This window comes from Brienomyrus brachyistius, chromosome 16 (assembly GCF_023856365.1).
Source record: "Brienomyrus brachyistius isolate T26 chromosome 16, BBRACH_0.4, whole genome shotgun sequence".
Taxonomy (NCBI): domain Eukaryota; kingdom Metazoa; phylum Chordata; class Actinopteri; order Osteoglossiformes; family Mormyridae; genus Brienomyrus; species Brienomyrus brachyistius.
Window position 1 is genome coordinate 25,230,212 of NC_064548.1, and position 13,098 is coordinate 25,243,309.

At 45.4% G+C, this 13,098-nt stretch overlaps 1 protein-coding gene and 1 long non-coding RNA gene across 17 annotated transcripts; both read right to left on the minus strand.

The window, feature by feature from the left end:
• Positions 1-1,135: 1,135 nt before the first annotated feature.
• Positions 1,136-12,790, minus strand: LOC125709935 (CD276 antigen homolog). Of its 8 annotated transcripts, none has more exons than XM_048979006.1 (9): positions 12,291-12,790; positions 11,491-11,565; positions 11,283-11,338; positions 5,746-6,132; positions 4,328-4,618; positions 3,967-4,071; positions 3,789-3,827; positions 3,589-3,669; positions 1,136-2,933 (listed from the first exon to the last, which is right to left on the minus strand). In XM_048979006.1, exons 3-8 carry the CDS (start codon positions 11,317-11,319, stop codon positions 3,590-3,592), a joined length of 939 nt encoding a protein of 312 aa, XP_048834963.1. In that variant the 5' UTR covers positions 11,320-11,338; positions 11,491-11,565; positions 12,291-12,790; the 3' UTR covers positions 1,136-2,933; position 3,589. The 8 variants fall into 8 exon arrangements, with proteins under 8 accessions (XP_048834963.1, XP_048834960.1, XP_048834966.1 ...); XM_048979003.1 differs by having other exon boundaries at positions 11,491-11,569; XM_048979009.1 differs by lacking the exon at positions 12,291-12,790 and adding an exon at positions 11,674-12,277 and having other exon boundaries at positions 1,136-2,902; positions 3,773-3,827; positions 11,491-11,569.
• On the minus strand, positions 6,896-11,275 carry LOC125709937 (uncharacterized). 9 transcript variants are annotated; one of them, XR_007382871.1, is made up of 4 exons: positions 7,860-11,275; positions 7,625-7,671; positions 7,108-7,530; positions 6,896-7,013 (listed from the first exon to the last, which is right to left on the minus strand). It is a non-coding gene; the product is annotated as an uncharacterized LOC125709937 (long non-coding RNA). The 9 variants fall into 9 exon arrangements; XR_007382876.1 differs by having other exon boundaries at positions 7,108-7,671; positions 8,048-11,275; XR_007382874.1 differs by lacking the exon at positions 7,625-7,671 and having other exon boundaries at positions 7,954-11,275.
• Positions 12,791-13,098: the final 308 nt, after the last annotated feature.

The following is a 13,098-nucleotide window of genomic DNA, read 5'->3' on the forward strand; positions in this document are numbered from 1 at the left end:
CACACACACACAAATATTTATGGAATGGAACTTATAACAGCCAGGTGGAAGAAATAACATTAACAGTTCAGGAAAAAATTAACTTTGCGGAACCACCGTTGATTACAGCCATGAGTGTGTTAGGGTACTTCTCTACTAACACTACACACCTAGACTATCTTCTTTAAGAGCTGCTCAACCGTAGTCAAATTGGACAGTCACCATGATGTTATTTAATCTATTTAATTTTATTCTGTTGATATTATCGTCATAGAACAGCATTTACATATGGAGAAAAATTTACCACACGTGCCAGAAAACATAAATCTTTCTCCTGTGTTGTGGTGTCTCTACCATAGGGGCCGGTGGGGCCAAGCCCCACTAGATGTCGCTGTTGAGCTAATATTGTTGTGCGTTTGTTACATATGACAATTGTAGAACTGCCTTGCATTCCAAATGTCTTGTTATATCTGTTGCATCAAAGTCAGTGCTGCCCCTAACAGTCTTCCTTTGGTGCGCATGGGGCAGTCCTGTCAGCGTTTGTTTAAGCAAGTGAGCAGCTGAAAACAGTCCGCGCATGTTCAATGCGCTTTCAATCGTGAGCTGTGTGGCACGATCAGGGTGGCCCGTGCTGATGGCTGCGATGGGTTGATGCTCCATCTTGGGTTTTTGCCCTTGCATCCGTAACTTCCGGGATAGGCTCCAGACCCCCCACAACCATGCATAGGACAAGGAAATATAGAAAATGGATGGATGGATGGATAGATGGAATATGGCACAGCCATTTTGTCCTTTCCTATCTTTTCTTTGTTTTGTTTCAAGAACATCGAGCGTACTGTCACCCCGCCTACTGTTGCAAAACCCATGAACCAGTTGCATTTCCTGTATTTCATAGCGACAGACGAAAAATAGAAGCTTTAAACAAATATTTTCCAGGAAGATTACAGTTAGATGTCTATTGACACGTATTCCTGTTATTTAGAAACGGCTATTTTTAGTTTCTTTTGTATCATTTCCCCTACAGCTTATTACTACTGTCAGGAATCTCATTCTGTGGCACAACGTGCGAATGCCTACTTGCCTATGTGTAAATGTTAACAAGCTGACGTGCATAATTTTCATTTGACGTTTTATAACTGTCCGATAGAGGGCGATGTTACACAACAAAACTCATTTATTGTAAATAAAACATTTGACATCCCATGATTACGAGCACTTGTTGTATATAGTCTATATATGTCTTGCTTCGTATTTACAGGGTTAGTTGGTGGCAATATGTAGCTATAATTCACGCTGGTATACAAATTGCTTGTACGATATTTATAACACGTCCTTACACGTTGTCTAAGTGACAGCCATATATATACATGTAAAATATATATATATTAAAAGAGTTATTTTAAATTCCGTTCATTTCGTGCAGAAAGTGAGGCATTAAATCCGACTCCAGGTCACTACGTCAGCACAAATCTCGCAGATTTAAATAATATTAAGTTTATTTTTTTGCCTCTGAACATAAAGTTAAATATGAATGTTTCAATCTACTGACACGTTATAAAATACATTTCTTCCTGGGAAATTACAGGAATGTGAGCTCAGCAGAATCATAGACCAATGCAGCCGTGTGCAGCGAGTAGGACTCAGACGTCGTGCGGTGGATATAAGAAAAGGCATCTTTCTTCTCGAGAGCATCAAACCGTCACACCACAGTATTGTCTGTACGTACAAGAAACGGCAGATTCTCGCGTGTTCTAATCGTTTCGTTCATTGCAAATCAAATTGCTTTTTCATGTCGCCCTCAATATTTAATAAGTCCAACTCGTACAATCATGTTTAGAATGAATTCTGTCACCACAGAACGCAACAGTAGTTAGTATTTACGTACTCAAAGGATACAAGAGAACATTATATTTTAAAAGTGCTATGTGTCAAAGTACTTTGCTTTAAAAAAAAAAACTGAAAATCAGCTCACAATGTGTCTCTTTGTGAGCTGATTTTCAGTTTTTTTTTTAAAGCAAAGTCACTCAGGAAGAGCCGTTCACATTCTCGTCGTGATGGCTGGTCTCTTATCTTACGGCGACCAGACTAATTGGGATGGATGTAATAGTCACTGAAAAAAATAGAAATATGCTTCGATCTTCTATGCATCCACCTATCCAGGCTGAAAGCCCTGATCTCGGGCAGTTAGGGATTCCCCGAGAAAGAGCAAACCAGTCAACTCGAGTCTCCCATCGCTGCGTTTAGGGCTGACGTCAAAAAAGGTTACCTTAATTTACTTTTTTTTTTTTTAACAAAATGCCTCCTTTGGGTCATTTTAAAAATGAGAAATTCTGATATGTTTACAGTAGCAGCGAGACTTCAGTAACACCTCGACGTCATTAAGACCCAGCACAAAAAACACAAATCTGCCGAAAGCACTTAATGCCCACATCAGCAGGCAAATAACGAATACAATGTGCTAAGGCCAACACGACAACGCGGATTAGTACGGTTAAGTATAACATTATATAACATTGCAAGACACAGGAATAAATTATACACATGAAGAGGTAGTTGGTGAGCAGCATCACATTAAGTCCCAGTCAGAACAGACTATGGTCTCTGCAAGGTGATCTTCAGCTTCATGAGAAGAAGCAGCACAAAGTGATCTCCTTCGTCGGCCGGTCACCGGCCTCAGGGTTCATTCCTCCAGGCAGACCATGTCGTTACGATCCAGCACCAAGCGCCTCCCAGCGGCCATTTCAGTGAAACTTCTTCCCCCTCCTAAGTCTGGAAACTCGCTGATTTTCCTTGGGACATCCCTGACCTTTTAGAACATCGGTGGCTCATCGGTGGCTCATCGGTGGCTCATCAGTGGCTGCGGCGGAGGTGCCGATTGTGTGGGCGAGTCACCCCTGAGTTGTACCTGGAGGATCCACTCGACCTGTGGGCAGAGCAAGGAAGCCTCCATACAGCTGCATTTTGGAACAGAAGAAAAGAATACAGAGAGATGGTATGATGCATCATATTATGGTTTATTCTTAGAATTATTAGTTACTTTCCAAAACTCCCAGTATGACTCAAATGCCTGAAGCATTAAACTTCATGACATTTCAGGCAGAGGTTTCTGCTGAAAAATGCAAAGCACCTTCTGGATGCAAAGTTCTGAACTACTACCCACTGTGGGAAATCATGTACTTTTAATCATATTTTCTAACCAGTAGGTTGTTGCGCTACTTGTATGGGTTCGGTGCCCTCTGCTTTCCCCCTCGTGTGTTCGCTGCCCCCCCCTCTTTGTGCCCTTTCACTGAGACTGACATGGACGCATGTCCCTGCCCGTAGGGGCTAAGGGCTGCTTATCTTTGTGGAGGCCTCAGATGGGCTGCGACACACACACACACACACACACACACACATACACACACACACATATATACACACACACACACACACACACACACAGACACACACACATACACACACACATAAACACATACACACACACATACACACATCTTCTCATTTCCTTTTGTTTCAGCGTCACACTGTTTCATCTACCATACATCAAACCACAGATGTGAACCAGCAAAATCCCACACCATGCAACACCCCCCCCCCCAAATATCTTACCTTACTCGATGTCTAAGAGATCTATGGTAACATTAGCGTCATCCTGTGATCCCCGCCCGCCAGGGCGTGCAGCAGTATTCTCTGTAGGACAGAAAAGGGATCGCAGATCAGGGCTGAGGAAACGTGTCGGGCCAGAGCTTAAATCGAGACGAGCGGCTGTACAGACACACGCTGCATCACGCACATGCTGCACTGCGCACCTTGTGGATGCTGCTCCTGGTTCGATCTACAGGCATATTCTATAAACAGGGAAGAAGGAACAGTGAGGTAAACCAAGAGCAGGTTGTGTGGAGTCAGCATAATTTACAAAAGCAAGAGAAGGGCAGCTTCACATCAATTTAGCCACAAAAAAATGTATAAGAAAATGGCTGTATGTACTTTTCTGGGAGAAACAGAAGAAGTAAACAAGCATCGCCTGGATAAGCAGAATCGGGACCAGAACCAGAACCAGGAGTCCGTGCAAACTGGAAGCAGGAGCAGCACCTGCAGAAGAGGAGAGAGGACAGAGTGCATTGAGATGCTGTGATGCGTGTTTCCACAGGCTGAGAAATGACCAGCAGGTGGTCTAGCAGTGGGGGGACTGGCTTTGCACAAAACCACTTTTCAAACGAAAATTACAAGATAACAAAGTGGAAAGAAAACACTGGTTTCATAGTATTTATTTTAATAACGCATGTAATTATTTAAGTATTTCTTTGCTGCGTGATGTTTTGTAATAAGGTAATAAGGACACGCTTACAGTGATGGATTGTCTCTGTAGTGCTCTCATTGGTAAGGAGAACTGGGTTTTCCACAATGCAGTTAACCGGAATTTCCTCCTGAGTCCGGAGGTGCAGTGTGCTCGTCACAGAGATGCTTCCGTTGGTGGTGCTGCTATTGATCTTCACTTGGTCTGAGTTGATCGTCTGATTCCCCACAATCCAGTGGATGACCGGCTTTGGGAATCCACCCCAGGTCTCGCAGCGGATCTCCGAGGGCCACGAGGACTCCTTACAACCTTGCATGGTCACCTGAGGCTTGCTGAAGGGGGCTGAAAGACCAGCAGACAGGCAGTGGAAATCAGTGGTGGTGGGGGGGGGGGGATTATGTGTAAAATGTCTGGAGATTTCGCTAGATTAAAGTTTCAGCAACTTAAGTTCACGTAAACCATCTAAAGGTGCTTCCCAGTGGGAAACTACAGAGAAGGTCAACAGTCTTCCTATCAGGGGAGAAATGACTGTAAATGAAACAAAAATTCGGGAAGGAACCCTAACCTACGTTTGGTTCATTAGCCCACTGATCAGATTTCTGAGGGAGAGGTTAAACCCAGCAGATGACAAGTGTGGGATAGCTGATGACTATGGAACGACAGAGATATGGCTGAAATCGCCTCCTTACAGGCTTCCTGAAAAAGATAAATTTTGCAGAAAACAACTTAAGTTTCTGTTAAAGACAGTGAAGGATCAATATAACTGTAAAAAGATGTGGGGGGCCGTGTACAGGCAGGGGTTAGGGTTAGGTTAGGGTTAGGGTTAGGGTTAGGGTTAGGGTTAGGATTAGGGTTAAGTCAGACAGGCCCCGGTGAAGCCCTTCCCTTGATTTTGTGTGTGCATTCGCAGGGCTGAAATCGAAACTGCTTTCTTTCGGTCGCTGATCTGTTTCCGTCCACGTTGTCCCTTAATCCCATCAGCCATGTTGCACGGTTACTTCTGCAGCCCAGCTTAAAACTGCAGGTACTTGTCTGATGTCTTACTGATATGGCTCCTTAACACATTGCAAATCCCCCTCAGAGCCAACTGCTGAGGAATAAGTACATTTACAGCCATATTAAAGCTATGAGATATGCAAAAAATAAACCACGGGATGTGCAATGGCGTTCCTCTGACAGCAGGCTAATGAACGCAGATTTGAATGTAGGAAAATTTTACAGAGTTTGAATTGAAAGAATTCTGTTGGCTTTGACATCACAGGGACCTCTGTATGCAACGCACCCAGACCTGTGACCTGCGACGAGCGGCGATCAAGGTGCTTCTCACTTATAATAATTAATAATTGATACTTTATTGATCCCCTGTAGGGAAATTATCTTTACGCCTCCCTTAACTTGCTCTTTGTGGAGTAAGTTGACCGCGAATGCACAAATTATGCACAAAGATGTAGCAATTCTACTGATCTCACCTCCAACATTGAGCTGAATCCTGCAGTACTGCTTCTTCTTGTCATTGTTAAATATGACAATTGTTTCATAAAGGCCGGCATCCTTAATCTGCACCGATGTCAGTAACAGACTGAAGTTCCCCCTGGGCAGTTCGTAGGGAAAGACTATCACTCGACCACGATAGCTTTCCTTTTGGAATTTGTCATTGATTTCGCCCATCTTGAAAATCATCAGCACATCTGCAGGGGAGGTTCCTTGCGAATTCTCTCGCTGCCAGAAGACACGCAGGTCCTGCTCCTTATAGGTGGCTGAGGTAGAGCAGGTCAACATGACGTTCTCACCAACCGGCACATTGACCGTCGCATTGTAAATGTAGTCTTCACCCTGGACCTGCAGAATCATGCATCCTGCATGTGATCGAGAGACAGGGGGTTAGGACCCCAAAAAGAGGAATGAAAAAACACTGTTTTACCTTATTCAACTGCTCTACAGCATTTTGTTGGTTGATAGTTAGTAATGAAGGAAAGAAAATGATGCTCCCCCACTAGATGGCGCCCTTGGTTTGCTTTGGGGCATGCGTCGTGCCCGTTTTTGAACATAGAGCACCACCTAGTGGAATAAAAAAAATACAGCAAATGGTTTATGAAGCATTTTGTCCATCACTAAAGGTTTGATATAGCTGAGTTTGTTGAATTATATGCATTTAATATGCATCTACATATTAAATAAGAACCCCAAAAAATCAGAAGCCTGAACTCCAACAGGAATAAACATCCTTAATAAACAACCAAACAAGTCAGCAAAAGGCTAGGATACACCCTAAGGGGGATGCCAGTTCATCACAGGGCACAGGGCTGGGGTACACCCTAGGGGGGATGCCAGTCTATCACAGGGTACAGGGCTGGGGTACACCCTAGGGGGGATGCCAGTCTATCACAGGGTACAGGGCTGGGGTACACCCTTGGGGGGATGCCAGTCTATCACAGGGTACAGGGCTGGGGTACACCCTAGGGGGGATGTCAGTCCATCACAGGGTACAGGGCTAGGGTACACCCTAGGGGGGATGCCAGTCTATCACAGGGTACAGGGCTGGGGTACACCCTAGGGGGGATGCCAGTCTATCACAGGGTACAGGGCTGGGGTACACCCTTGGGGGGATGCCAGTCTATCACAGGGTACAGGGCTGGGGTACACCCTAGGGGGGATGTCAGTCCATCACAGGGTACAGGGCTAGGGTACACCCTAGGGGGGATGTCAGTCCATCACAGGGTACAGGGCTGGGGTACACCTTAGGGGGGATGCCAGTTCATCACAGGGCACAGGGCTGGGGTACACCCTAGGGGGGATGCCACTCTATCACAGGGTACAGGGCTGGGGTACACCCTAGGGGGGATGCCAGTCTATCACAGGGTACAGGGCTGGGGTACACCCTTGGGGGGATGCCAGTCTATCACAGGGTACAGGGCTGGGGTACACCCTAGGGGGGATGTCAGTCCATCACAGGGTACAGGGCTAGGGTACACCCTAGGGGGGATGCCAGTCTATCACAGGGTACAGGGCTGGGGTACACCCTAGGGGGGATGCCAGTCTATCACAGGGTACAGGGCTGGGGTACACCCTTGGGGGGATGCCAGTCTATCACAGGGTACAGGGCTGGGGTACACCCTAGGGGGGATGTCAGTCCATCACAGGGTACAGGGCTAGGGTACACCCTAGGGGGGATGTCAGTCCATCACAGGGTACAGGGCTAGGGTACACCCTAGGGGGGATGTCAGTCCATCACAGGGTACAGGGCTGGGGTACACCTTAGGGGGGATGTCAGTCTATCACAGGGTACAGGGCTGGGGTACACCTTAGGGGGGATGTCAGTCCATCACAGGGTACAGGGCTAGGGTACACCCTAGGGGGGATGTCAGTCCATCACAGGGTACAGGGCTGGGGTACACCTTAGGGGGGATGTCAGTCCATCACAGGGTACAGGGCTGGGGTACACCCTAGGGGGGATGTCAGTCCATCACAGGGTACAGGGCTGGGGTACACCTTAGGGGGGATGTCAGTCCATCACAGGGTACAGGGCTGGGGTACACCTTAGGGGGGATGTCAGTCTATCACAGGGTGCAGGGCTAGGGTACACCTTAGGGGGGATGTCAGTCTATCACAGGGTACAGGGCTGGGGTACACCTTAGGGGGGATGTCAGTCCATCACAGGGTACAGGGCTGGGGTACACCCTAGGGGGGATGTCAGTCCATCACAGGGTACAGGGCTGGGGTACACCTTAGGGGGGATGTCAGTCCATCACAGGGTACAGGGCTAGGGTACACCCTAGGGGGGATGCCAGTCTATCACAGGGTACAGGGCTGGGGTACACCCTTGGGGGGATGTCAGTCCATCACAGGGTACAGGGCTGGGGTACACCCTAGGGGGGATGTCAGTCCATCACAGGACACAGTTGATAATTTTGGTTTTTGTTTTTTACTTTTTTCTGGATAGATTTTGGCACTGACACGGATAGTTTAAATCCTTCGTAAATTAAGGGATTTTCCTGAGATTTCTTGTTCTGCTTGACATTTCAGAAAAGGGTTTCCCTAAACTGAATGTTTTTCTGGTGCTGAAACTTACACTTAAACGTCGAAGGATAAAAAATACCAGTCTTTCGGAAATGAGTCACTGGAAAATCAAGGGCCCTTCCAATTGAAAAAAAATATTAACGTCTTATACATTCTGACCGTTGTTCAGCCGCCCACGCAAATGTCCAAAGAAATGCGCTGGGGTTTAAGGGCTCTGCTCTCAGCCAGAGAAACGGGGCAAAAGGAGAAGTCGATGAGGAGCTTGACGTAAGTAGAAACGAGAAGAGAGAGTGACAAGCTTCTGTCACCCTGATGATGACACGCAGACGGCGGCCGCGCCGCACCGAATGCGTTCCATGACGCCCAGTCGCCATTCCTCTCTGCTCGAAAGAGGCGTCAAGGGGCCACAATGGAAGCGGTGCACGGGGTGTTCCGGGCGCGTGTTTCAGATCCCGTTTTGCCGAATAAAGTTTTGCTTACGATCGTGGGAGATAGACTGCTTAGAGCTGCCCATCAAGATGGCAACCTGAAAACAAACAGCCTATTGTTTCCAGTACTACTGCCACTTGAGGGGTTTCCCTAGTTAATTTGTAGTTATATAATTATGTTCATTTAGTTCATTAATTTGTAGCTTTCATATTTCTTATATTTATATTTCTTTCTGTCCTTGCTACTTGCTCATCATGTTCTTTGCCTCTCATACAACTTACTCTCCCCAAGGCCGTCTGACCCCCCGGCTCCATCTTCATTCTGTCTTAATAAACTGCTTAAGCTTAAGGAACCTGCCCCATCGTTCAACTTAAAGAACCGGAGGTTTCACTGAAGAAATCGATCACACTGCAGAAACCCAGACACACTCTTGTTCTTTAAAACTTCACACTTGAGATGTCGAGATCGGTGGTGCCCTTTACTCCATGCTCCATACACCAAAAAGTGCATGATTTCTCAGCGAAAACCCCCCAGCTATGCAGGCTATGGGCCACATCCCTGAATCCCGACACCTTTGTCAACTGGCTGTTCATGGTCGTCTGTGATGGGCCAATCAAACTCGCGGGTGCACTTACATTCGGGGCAGCGTGTGGCACCGTGAACTAAGCCTGTGTGCCTGTAATCATAAGGTTGCCGGTTTAAACCCAACCTCAGCACATTCGCAGGGCCTTGAGCGAGGCCCTTAACCCTCCCCAGCTCCCTGGGCGCTGCTACGGGTGGCTGCCCTTCACAGACAACTTACTCCACAAAGAGCAAGTTCACAGAGGGAGGTGTAAAAAGGCAATTTCCCCATGGGGATTAATAAAGAGTCATTATCATTTGTTAGCATCAACAAATCAGTTAATCCTAAATTTCAGTAACCGCTTAACTAGAGATCACTCCACAAGGAATAATAATCATAATAATAATATGTTTCATTTGAATAATGCTTTTCAGGGATCCAAAGAAACTTACGACTGTCACATCGCAACGAGACAAAGATTAAAAAAAAGGAAAGACTAAGACTGCAGAAAACAGCTAGGAAGTAATAAGCACAAGAATATACATAGACGAGAATTAAAACTTACGTAAGGTCACATTAATTTAATAGATTAACAGAGACCTTTGTCCAAAGTGACATCCAAGTAAGGATTATCGGAATTAGAAAACTTTTGTTATTCCTGGGGAAATTGTTGGTGATTACAGACTACAGTAAGTGACTACACTGAAAGCTAAAAACAGAGGGTACACAGCACTGCATACAACGAATACGTAACAGGCGGTGGGGTCAGATATTGTAGCTAACAGAAATGGGTGGATCACCAGTGTACGCATCGGAATTCCCCCAGCATCAGTCATCTTAATCACACTTTATCTCATGATAATAACTATTTATTTGTACTAAGGTCACAGTCCACTCGTGTCGTCACACACCCCCCATCCTCAGAATTGTCTGGGGGGCAGGATCTTCCCAGGTTACTTTGACTGATAATAGGCAGGTACCTTTGATATTTACTGGGGGAGACCCCCCCCCGGTCAGTAAATTTGATCACAGATGATTATGCAAATTATACAGCCTGCTCCTACTTTCCTGCCTCTACTGTAGAGGGCGCTATTCTCCCACGGGGGCCCTTCACACTTTGTCTGCATTTTTCCCAGGTGGCCTGCCCCCCCTGCCTATTACTGCATCATCGGCAGCATATTTTGAAATAAATACTCCTGTCCTGGTGGCATTTTAATGTTTAACTTCTGCGAAGGAGCTGCATCTGTCCAAACCTTTGTATTTGACATCCGCCAGAATGCAACTTGGGTCAAAACATAATGTCCAATCGCAAACTAACGTGACAAGTTACATCACCTATGTTACGAATACAAATAGCAGCAGAACTGGAATGCATCAAACGAAGATGCTCTTAATCATTTTAAACATCGTTTTAAACTTTACATATTACTGGTAATAGCCACACTAAACATTACACTTCAGCAATTATCTTGCAGAGATATTTCGGAGACGTGCAGTTGATTCACAGTTAACATCTCCGGGTCCCACCTAGATTCCGTGACTCGGTTCATTAACACTTTAGCTGTAAAAACTCATCACAAATTATATAGCTATGAAATCGCATACAGACAAACACATGCACTGGCTGTACAAGTTAACAAGTGAAACATGTATTTGGTTACTATAGGAGATATTAACGGTGGCCCAGTCATATATGAAGCTCAGAGAGTCACAGAACTTAATGAAATGAATGATAGGTGCTTTTCTTGACCCCATAAAGAATTCCCCCCCCCCCCCCCCAGCTCTCTGTAACACACATGTAATTGAGAGCAAGCTTGGCACTGAAGGGCAGCCGCCTGCAGCAGTGACATGGAGCTGGGGGGGGGGGTTAAGGGTCTTGCCCTAGATCCCATAGATTTGTCACTATTCTGCTGAGGCTGATGCGATCGCAGGACAGAGCCACTGAGTCAAGTAAAGCTAATTAACAAAATTAATATTAACCGTAATGAAAAGACTTACCAATTAGTTGAATCCATCGCCATTTTACCCAGGCCATGGTGAAGAGAATTTTTCTTCTGAAATAAAAAAATAAAGATTAAAATCTATACAATAAGTTATTTCTTCGTAATATGTCTCTAAATCAAGCAGAAAAATTTAATAGGAGTGTAAAGTGGCGGAATCCGCGCCTGTGCGCTCCGTGTCGCTTATGTGCGCCTCGACCACTGACCTGTCAGAATAAGCTAGTGCTGTTATTTCCGGAGGGTGTCATACGGTGTGTCGATGACTGGCAGCCCTCAAGCTGCTGTCTGAAAAGAAGAAAAGCGGTTTTCTCATTTATCGACTTACTTTGTAAGCGTACTTTTCTGAAAAGAAAAAGAGAGAGAGACAGCTGTTGGTGGCTGAGACTTACCGCAGTGTCCTTTCAGTCTGTTTTCAGTGTTTCAGCGGTTGTTTTTTAAAAAAAGCTATTTATATGCCGAGTATACCCAGATGTTCGGACTTGAATCCTCCGGGACAGATAAACTTAACTACAACACTCATACCAGTACGACGACACTTATTTAAACAAGGAAGCAGAACCTCAGCGTTTAGCCTATCCACAAGACAGAAGCTTTGCAAAACCCTTTTTAAACAGTGAGGAATCCAGCTTTGGATTTTAGATATCCCGCCGTTATTTCATTCGAAGTTATTCGCGATCACGGCGCTGCCCACATGGTCGCAGCCCCAGGGTCCCAAACCTGCGCTCCGAACCTGCGCTCCCGCTTCGCAAAACCTCCGCCCGGCAATAAACCAAAGGAGCGAAACTCTCCTAATATAAATGTAATCAGCGAAAGGCAGACGCAAGAATCTTTAAACTGAAAGAGGAAGAATGAAAAGTGCACAATGCGAAGTAAATGACCGGGAATCCGGTGGCTTTCGAGTAGATGGCATTCCTACATAGAAAACAGAAACTAACACTTAGATTGTTGTAAAAAGCTGAACTGAGGTAGGCCTATTTAAGTCAGGGGGAGAAGCAGTAGATCTTACCTTAGTGTTACATTCTTCTCTTATTAGACCACTAAACGCAGTAAAGTACTTCAGACATCCACTGGCCGAAATGTGCTGGAAGGTCTAGCGTCTTACTGTTTTTCAGTATCGCAGCCCTACAAGTTTGGTTTCTTTCTTGCTGGGAATTTACCCTGGAACTTCCCAGCTATGTCCTGCATGTCCCTCGGACATGATGCTGCATTACCAATACAGTCAGTTATCATAATAGTTCGGACGAATCTGGTCACATTACAAATATCGCAATCGGATTTTATTATAGCCAAAGCTAAATAAATAAACCTCTTCATACGGAAACAAGCCATACCATTAATTCCTGCAAACTTAAACATTTCCACGCAAGATTTCGTTTCTGTGTAGGCTCCATAATTGGGAATATGTGGAGGGTGTAGGGAAATTTTAAAATCCCTGCTGGTAATTAAGTACCGGAGTTTTACTTGAGGTATTTCCCAGAATTCCCTGAATCTCTTGTTAGGGCTCCAGTCATTCTACCCATATTTGAGTTTGGTAATGAGATCATCTGCGATGTACTGGCAGATCATTCAGTGTGAACATGCCTTCTGGCCATTTCCTGTCTGGTCAATCATCCATCCATTCATGTAGGATTTGTGACTCAGTAAAAGGAGAGAATCATTCTAGGGTCTCCATACTTTTGTAAGGCATCAAACATGTGATATTATGGCCACACACATCAAAATAGGCTAATAAAATTCAAATATGAATAATTTTATTTTCTAAGTGGAGCTGTAGAATAGATACAGTTCAGCAAAGTCACCCTCAAAAATATTAC

What these genes read in the sequence shown, in the direction of transcription:
- LOC125709935 (XM_048979006.1), bottom strand. Translation starts at nt 11,319, where the DNA reads ATGGCCTGGGTAAAATGGCGATGGATTCAACTAATTG. An exon ending in GCGATGGATTCAACTAATTG is followed by an intron (nt 6,133 to 11,282) that starts GTAAGTCTTTTC and finishes GATCACATGCAG; the next exon opens with GATGCATGATTCTGCAGGTC. An exon ending in CTTCTGTTTCTCCCAGAAAA is followed by an intron (nt 3,828 to 3,966) that starts GTACATACAGCC and finishes CCCTGTTTATAG; the next exon opens with AATATGCCTGTAGATCGAAC.